The 19,048-nt window shown below is 42.2% G+C and overlaps 1 protein-coding gene and 1 long non-coding RNA gene across 2 annotated transcripts in view; one reads left to right on the top strand and one right to left on the bottom strand.

Annotated features, from left to right (window-relative positions):
- The first annotated feature begins 1,793 nt into the window (after positions 1–1,793).
- On the top strand, positions 1,794–15,165 carry FDX1 (ferredoxin 1). Its single transcript, XM_083609335.1, has 4 exons — positions 1,794–2,272; positions 10,429–10,553; positions 12,418–12,547; positions 13,837–15,165. The coding sequence occupies exons 1-4, from the start codon at positions 2,118–2,120 to the stop codon at positions 13,955–13,957; spliced, it is 531 nt and encodes a 176-aa protein (XP_083465461.1). The 5' UTR covers positions 1,794–2,117; the 3' UTR covers positions 13,958–15,165.
- LOC310760633 overlaps positions 4,957–19,048 on the bottom strand; it is a 141,296-nt gene continuing 127,204 nt past the window's right edge. The window contains exons 2-3 of the long non-coding RNA XR_014547085.1: positions 5,531–8,906; positions 4,957–5,268 (exon numbers count right to left, since the gene is read on the bottom strand). This is a non-coding gene — a long non-coding RNA (uncharacterized lncRNA). The remainder of the gene's footprint in view (positions 5,269–5,530; positions 8,907–19,048) is intronic.

Genomic DNA, 19,048 nt, shown 5'->3' with positions numbered 1-19,048 from the left:
AGGAGGTTGGCTGGAACTCTACAGAGGAGCACAAGCTATTCACCACACACCTGTTCCTGCAAAGAGAATGCCTGTTTGCAGGCAGGCTACCTTTTGGAGTCAGTGAATGTGTGTGTGTGTGTACCAGCTAAGAAGAGGCAGAAATGAGTTGCATAATGTTTTGCTTGGCTTTTCACCAAATCCTTGCCTTTGTGCCATAGGGCTTGACACCAGTTGATTCAGTTTACCACTTGGGAAGCAGTCCAGGTGGAAGAAGAGTGGCAAGGAGGTGTTTGTTCTCTTTCAGTCACTTGGGGTAATTGGATAAAGAACTGTGAGGCTCAATGATGAAATTCAGGGTGTGCTCTGGCAGGCCTGGACTATCCAGTTACTTTACCCAGGAATCATTGTCTTGTTGTTTCAGTATTTAACGGTTAAGTACTGGAAGTTCCAAGATAGTTAAATTCCAACCATTTGCTTTTAGGTTAGGTTACCTTTAGGTCAGGGACATGGGTTAAACCACAGAGCCTAGGACTTGCCTATCAGTAGGTCGGCGGTTCAAATTCCCATGACGGGGTGAGCTCCCGTTGCTCGGTCCCTGCTCCTGTCAACCTAGCAGTTCGAAAGCACGTCAAAGTGCAAGTAGATAAATAGGTACCACTCCGGCGGGAAGGTAAACGGCATTTCCGTGCGCTGCTCTGGTTTGCCAGAAGCGGCTTCGTCATGCTGGCCACATGACCCGGAAGCTGTTACGCTGGCTCCCTTGGCCAGTAAAGCGAGATGAGCGCCGCAACCCCAGAGTTGTCCGCGACTGGACCTAATGGTCAGGGGTCCCTTTACCTTTACCTTTAGGTCAACAGAAACAGGAGGAACATTCAGAAAATAAACTTATTGCGTATTTCACAGTAATGAATGCAATATACACAACACAATTAAATAAATTACAGCAGGCTCTAGAACATAGGCCTACCTCTGACTTCAGCTTTTTGGCACTGAATTTGCCATGCCACCACAATGAGCACTTCTCCTCATAATGCAACAAAAACTTCTGAATAACGTGCCTGGTGTTTCTGTTGCTCCAAGGATTCTTCTCACACTTCCACTCTCAGTGGCCAGCAGTGAAAAGAGATTCTCAAAGCTCAAACTTATACAGTGGTACCTCGGGTTACATACACCTCAGGTTACATACGCTTCAGGTTACACACTCTGCTAACCCAGAAATAGTGCTTCAGGTTAAGAACTTTGCTTCAGGATAAGAACAGAAATTGGGCTCCGGCGGTGCGGTGGCAGCAGGAGGCCCCATTAGCTAAAGTGGTGCTTCAGGTTAAGAACAGTTTCAGGTTAAGAACAGACCTCCGGAACGAATTAAGTACTTAACCCGAGGTACCACTGTACAGTATTAAAAAAACCTCTCTTGCAATAATGTTGCTGCAAAATGAGACTAGTTGGCCTGGCAACTATATCATTTGAACAGCACTTGACCTGAAAGAATGGGTGACAAAATTTGCAAAAGGAAAAGGCAGGCAGAGTGAGATTTTGGTGTGCCCGAAATTGAGACTTAACATTTACACCCAATTTCTTATTGATAAGAAATACATTGCGAAACAAACAAAAAGCAAAAAAAACCCATATAGCGGTGCTTGAGTTATAACACAGAACACAACTTTATAATATGGTTTGGGGGCAGCCAGAAGGCATAAAACAATGCAGAACGGCCTTCAAGTGTCAGGTTTCAACCTTGCAAGCAAACTTGCAAGGCTTAGTATTTTTTTTCGCACTCCCCTGACACAAGCAGCAGGACGGCCTCGGTGGAGGCGGAGAATTGGGAAAGAAAGATCTCCCCTTCAAAACCAAACTCTGTGAAGCCGAAGGCGCCTTTTGCGCAACTTGGGAGAGCTCCGCCTACGCTAAGGAAAGCGCCCGCCTTGCGAGGCGTCCTTCTAAGCCAGCCGCCGGGCGGCGCATACTTAAACACTTACGAGAATAGCCGCAGCTGGTGCCGGTTGCGTAAAGGGGAGGGCCCGGCCTTCGGACTTTAGTCGTCCTGAGGGGAAAGTGAAAGGAAGCCGCAGCTCCAGCCTCTTCCGCTGCTGCCGAGACTGACGGAGAGTCCCTTCCTCGATTACCGCCGCTGCGTGATGGCTGCTACCAGGACCACCGCTCTCCTCCGGGCTGCGGCCTCCTCCGGCTGCCGGCTTCTCTCGGCCTCCCGCGGGGTCAGAGGCGGCTGGGCTGCCGCTGCCAGCCTGGGCCCGTCGCGGCTGTTCCACGCCTCGGCCCGGGCGCCGCTCAGGTAAGCGGGAAACCTGTGCTCGGCCGCCCTTCGCGGCGCGTTTCCTCGCGGCCTCTCTTCTGCTGCATCTCCCGCTCTTTTCCCCCCTCAGGGAGTCACTGAGAGGGTCGCTCGGCTTCAGCCTCTCGGTTCAAGAGCGGAGGGGAGGCTGCCTCTCGTGAGGGGGGCCTGGGAGTGGGGACACTCTCTCTCACACTCTCTCTCTCTCTAACACACACACACACACACACACACACAGAGAGAGAGAGAGAGAGAGAACCCCCGCTCTCTGTCTATAGAACAGCCTTTCTCAACCTGTGGGTCTCCAGATGTTGTTGGACCACAACTCCCATAACCCCTAGCTAGCAAGGCCAGAGCTCAGGGATGATGGGAGTATAAAGTAAAGGTAAAGGGACCCCTGACCATTAGGTCCAGTCGTGGCCGACTCTGGGGTTGCGGCGCTCATCTCGCTTTACTGGCTGAGGGAGCCGGCATACAGCTTCCGGGTCATGTGGCCAGCGTGACTAAGCCGCTTCTAGCGAACCAGAGCAGCGCACGGAAACGCCGTTTACCTTCCCGCCAGAGCTGTACCTATTTACTTGCACTTGATGTGCTTTTGAACTGCTAGGTTGGCAGGAGCAGGGACCGAGCAACGGGAGCTCACCCCGTTGCGGGGATTCGAACCCCCGACCTTCTGATCGGCAAGCCCTAGGCTCCGTGGTTTAACCCACAGCGCCACCCGCATCCCCCGATAGGAGTATGGGCCACCATAAAACATCCATTTCCCATATAACTGTTGACTATAATATCACTATATAAAGTTGGAAGGAACCCTGAGGATCATTTATTCTAGGCCAACACCCCGCAATGCAGAAATAGGCAGCTGTCCCCATTGAACCTGAAACCTTGGCATTATCAGCTGAGCTTTTCCAAGCGCAAAGTCTTGCACACTCTCTGTCTCTCATGCTCTCTCGCCTCCCCCTCCCCCCATTCTTAACACACACTCTGCTTCTCTCACACACTGTCAATTTAATAATAATAATTTTATTATCTGTACCCTGACCATTTGGCTGGGTTGCCCCAGCCACTCTGGGTGGCTCCCAACAGAATATTTAAAGGTAAAGGGACCCCTGGCCATTAAGTCCAGTCGTGACCGTCTCTGCGGTTGCTGCGCTCATCTCACTTTACTGGCCGAGGGAGCTGGCGTACAGCTTCCGGGTCATGTGGCCAGCATGACTAAGCCGCTTCTGGCGAGCCAGAGCAGCACACGGAAACGCTGTTTACCTTCCTGCCGGAGCGGTACCTATTTATCTACTTGCACTTTGACGTGCTTTCGAACTGCTAGGTTGGCAGGAGCAGGGACTGAGCAACAGGAGCTCACCCCATTGCGGGGATTCGAACCTCCAACCTTCTGATCGGCAAGTCCTAGGCTCTGTGGTTTAACCCACAGTGCCACCCGCGTCCCTTCTATCACAGGTACAAACACTCAGATCTGCATGACTGTTTGGACAGGGTACATAGTCAGTGAGATCAAATGACTGTGTATGGAATTTCTTCAATAAGCACACATTTGTGACGTTTAAGGCAACTTTAGCAAATTATACAGGCTTATATAGAGTCGATCCCTTGCCTTAGCTTTACACAAGCATAGAAATTAAATCAGTTTCTCAGAGGAATAGCATGCTTGCATTGTGAACTGGATGCCTGATTCAGCAAGAAGTTCAGGGTCCCTACTTCCTATCAAACCAGCTCAAGGCTGAACTTCTACTGCACAAAGATCCTTGACACATTCTTGATATACGTAAGCAATTATCCTACTTTCATGCACTCTCTTACAGTTTTTACATCTCTTCACATGTAGGCTATCTCTCAAAGATAGCCACACACTGCCCCTCAAGCCTAGACTGGTGCATACAGTGCTGTCTAGAGGACACATTTGGGAGAGATAAATCCCTTCTTTAACCACCATTTGGTGATGGAAGATAGGCTGGCATAATCTTCTACAAGAAAGCTGACTATAATCAACCCCTTGTGTAATATATTTACAGTTGACTGAGACGCTTGTCTGAACTTAACATTCTATGCAGGACAAGGAAAGTTGCACACTGTACCTAGGATGGTGTGGGCTTAAGGTAAATAGTATGTCATAGTTGCTGCTTCTCCAGGCATGTTAAAATTGTTGCATGTCCTTTTGAAGGGTGGTCTTCACTCCTGCTTCGCTGCCTGCTTCCTTTCCAAACCATATTACAATTTTGCCACAGTGAGCAGGGTTACAGAAGAAGATGCTTTTGAAAGAGAGAATCCAGAGATGGTGAAAAGTGAGGCTAGAAAGAGATTCTCCAACATGATAGGCTTGTGAGCTATGACAGTGCCCCATCACATGTCCCTTGTCATGTTATGCTACTGCTTGCTCCTCAGGTCTTGTAGGTTAGAGACAAAAGTGCAAGAGATGCTGTTGTGTATGTACAGTACAATATGTGCTGTAGTGTGTACTAGAGTGGTATTTCCCCATAACATGGATTTGACTTGTGGCACCACAGTTTTGCTTTTATACATCTTTGAATTGCATAAGGGGCTTAGTCATGCTGGCCACATAACTCGGAAGCTGTACACCGGCTCCCTCGGCCAAGAAAGTGAGTTGAGCGCCGCAACCCCAGAGTCATCCATGACTGGACCTAATGGTCAGGGGTCCCTTTACCTTTACAATCACATATTATGTGGGGGGCGGGGGGTTGATTCCAAAGGTTCTGTGTATACGCAAAAAAATATATACTCAGACCCTTGAAACCACCCCCGTTTGAGCATCTCTGCGCTTCCAGAGCCAAATGCTGTCACTGTATCTCATGGAGCTGTCCAAGTTCCTGCTTGATCTCATGGAAGCATCCCATGGAACCATATTTGTTACCTGAGGCACAAGTAGCCTCAGTGGCTAGGAGTTCTTTTTGTCAGTTTTGACTGGTATGCTAGCTGTTGCAAAACAGAGACAGTCACCACTATGGTGCATGCATTGGTAACTGCTAGAAGAAGAAGAAGAAGAAGAAGAAGAGGAGTTTGGATTTGATATCTCGCCTTTCACTCCCCTTCAGGAGTCTCAAAGCAGCTAACAATCTCCTTTCCCTTCCTCCCCCACAACGAACACTCTGTGAGGTGAGTGGGGCTGAGAGACTTCAAAGAAGTGTGACTGGCCCAAGGTCACCCAGCAGCTGCATGTGGAGGAGCGGAGACGCGAACCCGGTTCCCTGGATTACGTGACTACCGCTCTTAACCACTACACCACACTGGCTCTGGATTACTGCAATGCATTCTATGTGAGGCTGCCCCTGGATTTGATCCAGTAGCTTTAGCTAGTGCAAAATGTTGCAACTAGACTGGCGGTGGGAACAAACTACACTATCCTCAGCACATGACACTAGTGTTAAAAGACCTGCACTGGCTTCCCATCTGCTACTGGGCCAGGTTCAGATTTCTTGTGCTAATGTATAAAGCCCTGAGCAACATAGACCCAGGATACCTTAAGGACTACCTAATCCTATGTGTCCCAGGTGATTACTGAGATCATATATGGGAGCACAAAAGCACAACTCAGGTCAATGAGGACTCGTGCCTTCAGTGTAGTGGACTTAACACTATGGACTCACTCCCATTAGAAGTCAGGCAGGCACTGTCCCTGCCAAGTATAGACATCAGGAGAAAATGATTTTATTTCGGGGGGCCTTTATACTTTGATTTATGTGCTGATGTTTTATTCTTCAGTGTTTTCATTTATGTTTTAAATTTTGCATATTTTTTATTTTTGATAAGCTACTTTGAGACCCAGATGAGGTGAAAAGCAGGGTATACTTTTTAAAAATGAATAAATGTTCAGATAAACATAGGATATTCCTATAACAGTTTACTTCTTTTAGGGGGTACGGAGGGGGGAAATGCATGAATTTCAAGTCTGCTCTGATCTTGCTGTAGATAGAATTCCACATACGAAGCAAAAAGACCTTGGAGTGTTTGTGTGTAGAAATTCATCATTTTTAAAAGCTGTTGTTTTAAGCTTTGTAAAAATTGTGACGTTAACTAACCATAAAATTAGCACATACTTGACTGAATTTTGCAGATAAACAAGGTCACTGTTTCATTCTTGATTATGTCTCATGGCATGCATCCTTGTTCCTGAGAACAGCTTGTAACTGTCTTCTGGAGTGGGGAGAGGGAATGGGGATATTTGACAAGAATTGAAAATGGCATCATAATATTGAATGTGGCATCATAATAAATCATGTCACACAATGCTGAATAATTTTATAGGGGATACCACCATGCTTAATTTAAAATAACTTTTGTCCTTTTAGTACAAAATAGAATTTTGTACCTGACCTATTTGGTGATAATAGGTCAGGTCAGAAATCTTAGGTAAAATTAAGAGGCCAGTCACTTGAACTCTAAAAGCAAAATTATCTTTATAATTTTACTGAGCTTACACCATCCTTGTTAGGATGTTTGGAGGAGTTCATTTCCTTATGTTTTTCTTTTGTCTTGTTTTACTAAAGTGTTTTTGTGCTAATGCAAACTTTGAGGTTCCCCCAAGGTTCTGGATGGTGCTCTTTCAGCAATAGAAGGATCAGCATTCCAAGAAAGGGTTTACTGCTTTATGGGATCAGTCCTTGAATTTGCTTGCCTTAGTCATCCCTCCCCATTCCTTTTCTCTCTCATATTGTGTCTTAGATATTATTTCCTTGCACACAGGTGCTTTGATTCTCCCTCTATGTGAGGCAGCAAACAAGCATACAAACATTTAAATCTTTGGAGTGTGGAAAGATGTTCACTTTGATGCACAACCTTGTATCACTTCTAAGAATTCACATGAGGGAAACTACAGTATATACATTTTTGGAGTGAGGAAAAAGATTTAGTCTAGGGATAAACAGTATTAAAGACCATACAGGAGAGAAATCATATGCATGCTTGGATTGTGGCAATGAGCTTTTATGATAAAACAATCCTTAAAGAAATTGGAGAACTCTCTCAACAGGTAAACCCTAAATGATTGGAACATGGAAAGCTCAATTTCCCCCAAAGAAAGAAAGCTCTATATCTACTGAAAAGCACAAGCTTTTCTGTGAAATCCTGATCCACATTGAATAATCCATAGAGAAAAGAATCCTGTGAATTACAGAAATACCAGTACTTGAGCTGTGAGGAAAAGCTTCAGGCAATGCATAGCATTAAATCTTCCTGTTAAGCAACTCACAATGATCAGAGCTGAGCTCTTTCTGACCTGTCACCTATTCCTAGCCAACAGAAAAAATACACATAGCAAAAACTGCGAATTTTCAGACTGTGACAAAAGAAAAGTGTGGTTGCTTGTGACAAATAAGACTCCTTCCAGCAGCCAAACAAGTCCCCATAACAAAGGGGTATATCTCATGCTTACAGCTACTCCTACAGAGGCTGAAAGCATTGCAAGCAAGTGATCTGATAGAAACTGTTTCTTATAAGTGTTTGAACTCGTTCTGAAGACCTTTTCTGCATGCCACCTGGGAAGGAGGTCTGGAGGGTGGTGACAAGAGAGCAGACCTTTTATATAATAGCTCACCATCCATCAAATGCTCTCCTTAGGGAGGGCTACATGGCACCAACATCATCTCAACCTATTTTTTATTAATATTTTTCTGTGGTATCTTTATTCTGTTATATTGCTAGGCATTCTTCTCACTTTTCTAACTGGGAAGAAGCTCTAGGTCAGTGTTAGAAACTGAGATAGGAAAGCTAGTAGCTAAATGGCAGCTTAAACCTAGGTTATGAGCGCTGCAACAGAATGTCTAGGTCACTTTTTTATAACAATACAAAGCTGAAAATGAATTAACCGCAGCTAAAACCTTATATTCATTTTTCACATGGTCTAGTCCTCATTTGAAGACTGCAAAGCCATACTTCCCCAGCCCACCCCCTAATATTCTTATGAGGGTCCCTTCTCCAGTCCTCAGAGAATGGCTAGAAGTGGGGAGGCAGAAAAAGGTCCTTTCGTTCCAGCAGCAGCAGTTTTAATCTGAAATCTTAGGCACAGTACTTCTCCCAGAGCTCAGAAACTGCTTGTATTAATGAAATTCCCTGTCACAAAATGCGCCTAGAACTATGGGAGTTTCGAACGCTGCTCCAGGTGTGCTGTGCTCTCAGTTTTGTGTTGATTTGCTTCTGTAAGATTTCTTTTCCTTTTCCACTCTGTTTTAAAAGCAAGTTGTGATATATTGTGATGGCACTGTTTTGATTGCATTTTATTGTTTGATTATAATTTTTTTATATTTTTAATCTCTAAAACCAGCTAGAGAACTTTGGTTATAATGCAGTTTATCAACCGTATACCATAGATAAAAAGCTACAAAGCACAGTTTCACTTACATCCATGGTTAACTACTGTTAATTTAATGGCCTCCAATCAAACAAAAGTTCTGGAAACCAACTTTTAAACCACTTTTATATTATTTTTTGTTTGGAAGCTCTTAATATAGCTTCTTTGTTTAGACATAACTAGGAAGCAGTGGGTATCTTTTAAGGTGACCCAGAAACTACAACTAATCCAGAATGCGGCAGCTAAACTGGTGACTGGGAGCGGCCGCTGAGACCACATAACACTGGTCTTGAAAGACCTACATTGGCTCCCAGTACACTTCCAAACACTGTTCAAAGTGTTGGTGCTGACCTTTAAAGCCCTAAACAACCTTGGTCCAGTATACAGTACCTGAAGGAGCGTCTCCACCCTCATTGTTCTGCCTGGACACTGAGGTCCAGTGCCAAGGGCCATCTGGCGGTTCCCTCACTGCGAGAATCCAAGTTACAGGGAACCAGGTAAAGGGCCTTCTTGGTAATGGCACCCGCCCTGTGGAACACCCTCCCACCAGATGTCAAAGAGAAAAACAGCTACCAGACTTTTAGAAGACATCTGAAGGCAGCCCTGTTTAGGGAAGCTTTTAATGTTTAACAGACTATTGTATTTTAATATTTTGTTGGAAGACGCCCTGAGTGGCTGGGGAAACCCAGCCAGTTGGGCGGGGTATGTGTGTGTGTATATATATATATTAATATAATATAATATAATATAATATAATATAATATAATATAATAATAATTATTTCTGCAGCTTTCTTGCTAATTTTGCTGCTCATGTACAGTGACAGTATTCAGGTAGCTGGAGCTCATCTATACCTTGGCTTTTTAAGCAGAGAACATTCTCCACTTTAAAGGGGTCACAATAAGAGGTTGCATTCAGTAATTCTGATAGCAATGACTACTAAAGAAACTGAGCAATTACAATAAAAGTCTCAACTTGAGAGAACTAAAAATGTTTTTGGATATGTTTAAGTACACTAAATATATTTATAGCTACATTAAAGGATTGCAGCAAAAGATCTATATTTATCAAAAGTGTTCTAATCTTCAACCAATTTTCTCCTCAAAGTGGTCCACAAATATTCACAGTTTCTTGTTGGGTTGTTTAACTAATATCCTTAGGCATCTGAGGGAATCGGTGTGGCTGCATAAGGAGTTTACAGGTTAGATGAGAGTTAAGAAGGGCATGTATAGAAGTGGAAAAAAGAGGAAATGACAAGGGAAGAGTATACATGAGTAGGCAACAGTTGCAAGGTGAAGGTCAGACTGGCTAAAGCTTAGCATCAGCTCATGCTTGCAAGAGGGGTTAAAAATAATTTTAAAAGGTTTCTTTGGCTATGTCCAAAGTAAGAAGAAGAACAAGAAAGTGCTAGGTCCTCTGCATTGAGAAGACGTAGAAATGCTATTGGGTGACAGAGAGAAGGCAGAACTACTCAACACCTGCTTTGCCTCTGTCTTCACACAAAAGGAAAGCGATGCTCAACCTGGTGATTAGAGAATAAATGATGTAAGGAGGGAGCTGCAGCCAATGGCTTCAAGTTACAAGAAAGGAGATTCCGACTAAACATCAGGAAAAACTTTCTGATATTAAGAGTTGTTTGGCAGAGGAACAATTTCCCTTGGGAGGTTGTGGACTTTTCTTCCTTGGAGGTTTTTAGCTGAGATTCCTGCATTTCAGGGGCTTGTACTAGATGATCCTTGGGGTCCCTTCCAATTCTATGATTCTGTGATCCTTTTGAATCCTTCACACTACTATAGGTAAAGGCTGCTAAAGATCGTTGTTTCTTTATTTATTTTTTCAGCTCAGAAGATAAAGTTACTGTGCACTTTATAAATCGTGATGGTGACAAGCTAACAGCCCAAGGGAAGGTTGGAGACTCTCTTCTAGATGTTGTGATTGATAACAACCTAGATATAGATGGATTTGGTAAGTACTTCCCTGTAACTAGAGAATACGAGTTCATAGGGAAAGGAAATATTGGTTTACTTTGTTTGACTAGTTGGATCTAGTTTTGGATGCTTTCTTCTAGGTCCTACTGATTTGAAAGGGAGAGATGAGTTTTTACTAGAGAGCTCCAAAGCCAGTGAATTTTAACCAAAATAGTGCATTCTGAAACAGGCATGAGTTTCATTTGACATTGGTATCTGAGTAAATGGTAGCTTTCCTGAAGAAATTGTCTTTTCCCAAAAATTCAGTTGGTTAAATTTTATTCTACAGTACAGTGCATTTTGCAAGAGATTTCCAAATTTAATGGGTTGCCTCATGACTATAAGGTAACTGTATTTCATTGTTCAGGATATGTTTCCAATTTCTCTGGTTGAAATCATGCAAGTTAAATGTGCGTAAGATGCGCCCATACTATACTGTTTGACATGCCAATATATGAAATTTTCAGTTATCTAACTAACAAGGGAAAACAAGCAAAACAACCAATACCTAGAAAGTTAGGAAAAAGTTACTTTTCCTGTTGGAAATTCTCACTGACTATTTTAAATGGTTACCAGTTAGTGTTAAAATGCCTACAAATGATTTTTCTGATTTTTTTTATATTTTTGAAAATTGTGTCTTTAATTTTGTCACTAGGGGGCATTGCAGATTTAGATAGCTTACTGCTCCTGAAAGACTAAAACTTATTTGCCTGCTTCATGCAGATCTTCCCTCCTTTAGCATAATGCTCTGTTGCTCTTAAGATGGTGTTTACAACTACATTTTTATATTTAATTATTTTGGCTTTATTTCTGTTGCCGATTATTACCTGATGCATATTTCACAGAAACTATCCCAATATTTGGTTATTAATACTTCTTGCAGTTCATGTTTTCTAAAATATCTTTAACAAGGAGAAAGAAAGCCAGGATTCTGTAACCCCTCTGTGGTTGATGAATTATTTTTATGTTAGAAGTTTAAGGAACACCGTACGTTCATTTTAAACAAAACCATTCCTTCTAATTGCAAACTCAGCTGGTAATATAATTGTAGCCAAAACAGGACCACTATGAAACACCCCACACAAGCACCCACCCACAATGAGAACAGAGTGGTTAGTGGCTAACAGAATGCAAATTGTCTTGGGTGGGACAAGAGGGAGGGAGGCACTCCAAGCTGTAACATTTTGCATTCGGTCCCACTTGTCAAGTTTAAGGTACATATTGCCCTCCACTTGAATAGTAAATATATACCCAGTTTCTTTAAGATACGATGATATGATAGCAAAGGGCAGGGGGAAATACAGCAGTGAAGACTGCAAAGGAAATAGGCCTGCTTTACCTTCTGTCTTTGCTTCTGAAAGATTTGCAAAGTTGGCCAAAGGTTCTCCAGTTCCTTTCATCTTAGCTTCAGTATTATCTTATGCACAGTTTGTTAAGTCTGCTGAAACTAGTATAAGAACTAGTTTTCAGTGTTTTCATATTTTCCTAAAATTTTATATGTAACAAATGCTGCTTAAGTGTCCAGTCTTAATTTTTTTTACAAACATTCCTATAAAAATAAATTTAAGCTTAGGATTTGTTTTAATTCAACATTTAAACCACACCTGGCATGATAAAATATTGCTACTCAGATACTTTTAGATAATGGGGAAAGTTTTGAGATAATTTAACATGGCATACGTGTTTAGTGTTTGTTAAATATTAGTAAAATTGGCTAAACCAATTTAAATCATTTTTTAAAACTTCCAGAACATTTTCCAGTTTAAGTGTTCTGGGAGAGTCATCTTACCGACAGTAGAATTTAATGCAGAAGTCTTAAATGTCTGCCTACTAGTCTGCCTAATTGTTACGTTTGTCTTTAGGTGCATGTGAAGGAACACTTGCCTGCTCCACTTGCCACTTAATCTTTGAAGACAATATATTTAAAAACCTAGATGCAATCACTGATGAGGAAATGGATATGCTGGACCTTGCCTATGGATTGACAGACAGGTAAGGGGAAACCAGCTTAAAATCTACCAAATGATCTTATAGTATCACTCCACAACTGACATACCTAGTAGGTCATACTAAGTATATGAACCCCTCAAACAGTGGCTTATCATAACTTCGATTTATTGGAAACAAGACAATTTCAAACTATGGATTATGAAGCTGGCTTGTTTCAACAAACCTTAGTTGATACTAACCACATTTTAGGACTAAACGGTAGTTAATAAAAAATGGAAGCAAAACTTTCTGATGTACTCACTGCCGTGCCAGGGAAGGAAAGAAATGCATGGCTAGAAAGCTTCCTGTGACACATTCCCTTTGTGATGGTTAATCATGATACCCCAAAGTAAAAGCAGCCATGCATCCTCTGGGTTACTCTTTACTTTATCAATCTATGATGCAGGCTCCTGCCTCTAAGATTGGCTCTGGCTCTAAAGCTTCTTTGACTTCTTCTAAAATTTGGAATCAACTATTCAAAACAACGAAAGAGCCCAAAGCAAATCCATACTCTTGAGTTTCTTTACATTTTTGAATACAGGTTTTCACTATCAGCCAAAAACATTTCCCTTGTCAGTTTCTCTTAGTGTGACTTGACAGGCAGACATTTTTGGCAAATAGTCTTCTCCTGTGGTGTTCCATACCTATTAATTTGGTCAACCAACCAACCAACCAACCAACCAACCCAGAAGCTCAGTAATTGATGCAGTCTTAGACTAACAGTTTGGGAATGGAAATGTTCCCTCAGCCTTAGGTGTACAGTGGTACCTCAGGTTAAGTATTTAATTTGTTCCGGAAGTCCATACTTAACCTGAAACTGTTCTTAACCTGAATAACCACTTTAGCTAATGGGGCCTCCTGCTGCTGCCGCGCCGCCAGAGCATGATTTCTGTTCTCATCCTGAAGCAAAGTTCGTAACCTGAAGCGTACGTAACCTGAAGTGTATGTAACCCAAGGTACCACTGTAAAACGTTAGTAATGGCGGCCTACCGTACAGGGTTGTTAGAAGAATTACAACAAGCTAATGTATGTGAATTGAAGCCTTTGCTTCCTTGATTTCTGCCCTTGTACATATCATATTTAATGGGTTGTATCCAGTGCTAATCCTACTTGGAGGAGACCCATTGAAAACAATGGACATAACTAATTTGGGTCCATCAATTTCAACAGGAGTACTCAGAGTAAAACTTCGTTGGATACAACCCATTGAATTTACCTCCTCCCCTCCCCCAAATATTGCCGCATCCATGCATTTATACAAGTTTATGTAAATGCTCTTTTCTCCTCTGTAGATCTCGACTGGGTTGTCAGATCTGCCTGAAGAAGTCTATGAACAATATGACTGTTCGAGTGCCTGATGCTGTGGCTGATGCCCGCCAGTCCATGGATATGAGCAATAACTCTTTAAAATAAGGCCTTCAGGGTATTTTTTGGGACATAAAATATTTTTATAACTTATTTCTAAATGTTTTAATGGAATGAGAGAATACACACAAATATGCATTTTTTGATTATAAAGATTAGATTGTAAAGATTAACTTTATCTGTTAGCCTTAGAGTTTTTGAATCTAAAATTAGAGACCGCTTAGAAAGACTATGTTAGACACACAGGCTACAGTCCAATACTCACTAATCTAGGAGCAAGTTCCATTTAATTCAGTGTGACCTCTACACAGTGTAACTTCTACACAGACATGCAGAGGATTTCACCAACTGTGCCGTTTTGTTCCTAGAGGAATGCTTCCTTTTTATTAGCATTTACTGCTAATAATTCTCCGCTCTTTGTGGGGGAGAATTCCATAAATGGGTGTCGCTGATGAGAAGTCCCTCATCCCCAGTTGTCTTCTGACTGCGGGATCACCCAAATGAGGGCTTTGGCATACGGGCAGACATTCCTTCTGGTTTCTGGCCCCGTAACCTGTTTATGATTTCTTCTAGAATAGCATATTACATGAAATAACACATCTTATGAGAACACATTTACCAAGGTAATTTCCAGTATGCACCAGGGCATAAAAGAACAAATCAAGAAATGAAATAAGCCAAGGGAGATGATAATAATTACTGTCTTCCTCCACTGGTCCATGAGGACTGTACAGTTGCATAATGAAAAAGAGCCACATTTATCCTGCTCTGCCTCTTTTGTCTCCTTTAAGGCATCTTGTACTCCAGTGGCACAGAATAAATGCATAAACAATACGACTTAAAATGCTCTAGAGTTGGTGTTTTTGTTGCAGAGAAGATTTTCATGCACACGTTGGTTTTTCCAACATGAGCCACAATGCTTTACACAGAAACATTATACTCTGCATACTGTAGGATGAAATCTTTTATCCTAAAGCAACTTGCCACAATATCAAATGAATGTGATTGTGAAGTGGCAAACACAGTAAGCTTTAGATTGGTAAAGAGCATTTCTGTGGTGGCATTTCAATGCAAAGTTTACCTGTGCTTCCTTTGAAAATAAAATGTTTCTTGAATTAATCCTAGGTAGCTAGGCAGAAAGAGACCAATGTTTCTTTCCAGTCCTGTAATTATCCTGTAAATGTTGGTGATGGACTACTTGGAGATGTATGTATTTCTCAGTTTTAATAATCTGAAAATAAATTCTTTTTCTATTATTGCTTTTGTAATTAGGAAGTGTCTTTCATTTTTAGGTTTAGTTAGCAAATGTGTTAAGCAGTGAAAGCAGAGCCAAATTTCTTGGAGAATAACAGTGCAGTCCTATACATCTCTACTGAGAAGAAAGTCCCATTGAAGTAAGCTACAATTGGAAATTCACAGTTGCACATAATTTTGGCCTGAAATTCCAATTTCAAAATTCATTTGATCCTCAGAGCCTGAAGCATATACACTTGCATTATTTGTTACCTAAATCCTACACACTTCTGGTGTATTTTGCCTGTGATAACATAGTCTCGTTTAATGTTGTCTGGGCGTAGGAGTTGATATGCCCACATCTAAAGCTATGTAAACCTAATGGAGGGACAACTCCATCCCTTACTTATGGCAAACTCTTGACCATGTGGGTTCTGTCCTAAGAGAAATTTAAGCATGTCTAAAATAGTATGTGCACTGTTACTATATTAAAGGTAAAGGGACCCCTGACCATTAGGTCCAGTCGTGGCCGACTGGGGTTGCAGCACTCATCTTGCTTTATTGACCGAGGGAGCCGGCGTACAGCTTCCAGGTCACGTGGCCAGCATGCCTAAGCTGCTTCTGGCAAACCAGAGCAGCACACGGAAACGCTGTTTACCTTCCTGCCAGAGCAGTACCTATTTATCTACTTGCACTTTGACGTGCTTTCGAACTGCTAGGTTGGCAGGAGCAGGAACTGAGCAATGGGAGCTCACCCCGTCGCGGGGATTTGAACTGCCGACCTTCTGATCAGCAACTCCTAGGCTCTATGGTTTAACCCACAGCGCCACCCGCATCCCGTTACTATATTACAAGGCTGGAAAAGCATTTGATTTCCACAGTACCACTACATGCTTGAATATCTGTATTCTTCCCCATCCACTCCAAAACAGGTGATATTGTCTATTTGAAGTGGGATGTCTGCAGGCCTAAATGGGCAGGGAGCTGGTCTCTTCCTCTATTATTACAGGAACATAGTGGTGGGTTTGAATGCTACCCACCAGCCTGTCTTGGGCAGGGTATTTACACATGCAACTCTTGCGCTGTTGGAGAGTTCGTTCTGAGTCCATAGGGTTGCTTTGTTGGAATAGAATGAATGGTTTGCTAACATATGAAAGTCGGACTCCATTCAGCATTCAATAGCCTGATTCACAGATAAACCATGGTTTATTGGATCGTCCAAACCTGACCTTAGCAGCTTAACGACAAACAAACCATGCTCATAAGTTATACAGTCTCTGGCTAAATGTGGCTTGCATTTCTGTGTATCATATTTCTAAAATGATCACTAATGGACACAAAGTAGTCCCTTGAACTTGAAAATTGATTGATGGCACTAAGGTATTTCCAAAAATAGTGCTTTTATCTGTAATGTTTTGCTTGCTGCAGTTGCTGGGCTTAAATGTCAGCTTTGATGGAAAGGACAAGGAAACAAGAATTCCGCAGCGTTCTTCAAAGTTGCTTCACAAAATAGCCAGCTGTTCTTTCTATCAGGTCGGGGTAAAGGACAATTCTGGTAGCACTGTTCCTTCTGTGTTCTCATCTCGGTTTCATTGTACAACTCCCTTTCCGACGAAAAAAGCCCATCTTTTTTGCTGTGTTTGAATGAATTGACTGAGAAACGCCATCACTAAGCGCTATTCACAGATCAGTTGAGTGTTCTGTTTGCCCTTTCTGCCTTTGCAAAAATAGTTGTGAAGCCTTTGCAAAAAGGATTTGAGAGTATCCTTGTGTGTAATGCATGGAAGCTCAATACATCTGGCTTTAATAGAGTAGTCAGAAATGCATTCCTGGACTCTTGGCTATGCTTTGTGTTTCTTTTATCAGCTATTGGTTTCAAGTGGAGGAAGAATTCGCTAATAGTTTCAAGAGTCCAGATTACAGTTTAGAAGATTTGCCATCATTGATATTTTTACAGTATAAGTTGGGAGGTCAGAAATGGGTTGGACAAGGGGGTACAACTAACTCCTGGTTGCTCCATATACTGTGGCTGTAGTACGGAACCTGAATAGCTACATCATCCATCAAATTTTCTACGCTTAAGCTGTTGCCAAAGACTGGACTGAGATTTGTTGGCCTTGGAAGCAAGACCAGTGGAAGAACTGTGTTTTTTTAAAAAAAACCTGGACTTTTAAGAATTAACAGCAAAGAGTATTTTAAGTTAAGGTACTATTCAACTACCGAGAGCCAAGTCCACGTCATCAAGATCAGCAGACATAATTTCAGTGGATTCCTGTGTGCTGAATTCACAATTCTCCATGTCCTGAAGGCTTTACAACGTGTGTTGAACTGGAATGTCACACTGCATGCACATGTTGAGGAATCACAGGCACAATTCTGCTGCAAAAACAACTTGCATTTTCAGCATGTTAAGATATAGTCATACGTAAGGTGCAAGACTTGGCTGACAGCTTGTGGAGTTATTCTTGTGTGGTATATTTCAGAGCCTTCTGGGGATAAAGTGTGTATTCATAGAAAGCATGTGCTATAATCCTGGGTAATGCAAAGGGGGGTTGGAATGAGTGAATATTTTCCCCATGTTAAAATCCCTGCACACAGAGCAACTAGCATATCAAGATGAAGGGTTCCATAGCCTAGTCCTGATGTGCTAGTTTTCCATGCGCATGGAGTTAATGTCTTCAGAGGAGGGTTATGCCACATACTTCTGCTGAATAGGTAGGTGCCTTTTTAAATCAAACCTGGGTTCTATCACATGGTGTGTCTGTGTTTTGCATCAGGAGACAGAAAAAATTAACTTACTTTAAGAATCTCCAGGATGTATTATAGTTCTCACTCCAGTGCATTATGAGGGTGCTCTGGATTTCCTGTGTTAAGCAAGGGGTTGTATAGACCTCCTCCAACTCAATGAATGAATGAATACCATGCAAGAAAAATGCCTGAAAACTATACTTTCCAGTGTGTGTGCACGTGTGGGTGTGCACCATCAAGTTTTACACGGAAGGTACTGTATTTTTCGCTCTATAAGACGCACCAGACCACAAGACGCACCTAGTTTTTGGAGGAGGAAAACAAGAAAAAAAATATTCTGAATCTCAGAAGCCAGAACAGCAAGAGGGATCGCTGCGCAGTGAAAGCAGCAATCCCTCTTGCTGTTCTGGCTTCTGTGATAGCTGCTCAGCCTACATTCGCTCCATAAGACACACACACATTTCCCCTTACTTTTTAGAAGGGAAAAAGTGAGTCTTATAGAGCAAAAAATACGGTAAGTACAGAGCATTTACGGTGCAGTCAATTGTTCCCTAATTCAGTTAATTGCTATGTGAACAAATATAGGAGGTAGTTTCAGCAATTTTATTTTTTAGTCTATACCACTTTCTGAGAATGCCCTTGAAGCTCTGTGTCCAACGAGGACGTGACAAAATGCTCTAACACACCACCTTGACAACAGGAAATCAAAACCCACCCATAAAATAACAGGGTTTCCACATTTCAGCCTCATTAACCTATAATGGGCAGGGTGGAACCTTACCACCAAAGACAGTTTTCATCACCTTCTGGCACTATGAGCTGCTCTGGGCAGGGACAGCCAGAGGTGAAATGCTACTGTCAAGAAAGCAGGAGGAGGTGGTATTAACAAGATGGAAAATCTGAAGGTTTCCAAAAGTTCAGACAACATTTTAAAAAGTGGTGTGGGTAAAAGTAAACTAAGGAGAACAACTAAAAAGAGCCTGCTCAGTGGGTGCAGAAAGTTCACTGACTGTTAGGGGGATGGGAAATCAGGGGAAGGGGAACTGGAATGGAGTATCCCAGAAAAAGGCATGGATGGCTGGAAACCTGAACAGCAGCAGTCTACACTCCTTGGAGAAAAACCTAGTGCTAGTATTATTGAAAAGCTTGTACTATAGG

This window comes from Podarcis filfolensis (assembly GCF_964270895.1).
Source record: "Podarcis filfolensis genome assembly, chromosome: 4".
Lineage (NCBI taxonomy): Eukaryota > Metazoa > Chordata > Lepidosauria > Squamata > Lacertidae > Podarcis > Podarcis filfolensis.
The sequence above is the reverse complement of the archived record's forward strand: the minus strand, read 5'-3'. Positions and strand labels throughout refer to the sequence as shown.

Coding starts and splice junctions, on each gene's coding strand:
- FDX1 (XM_083609335.1), top strand. CDS start 2,118: ATGGCTGCTACCAGGACCACCGCTCTCCTCCGGGCTGCGGCCTCCTCC. Junction 10,554..12,417: donor CCTAGATATAGATGGATTTG/GTAAGTACTTCC, acceptor GTTTGTCTTTAG/GTGCATGTGAAGGAACACTT. Junction 12,548..13,836: donor GCCTATGGATTGACAGACAG/GTAAGGGGAAAC, acceptor TCTCCTCTGTAG/ATCTCGACTGGGTTGTCAGA.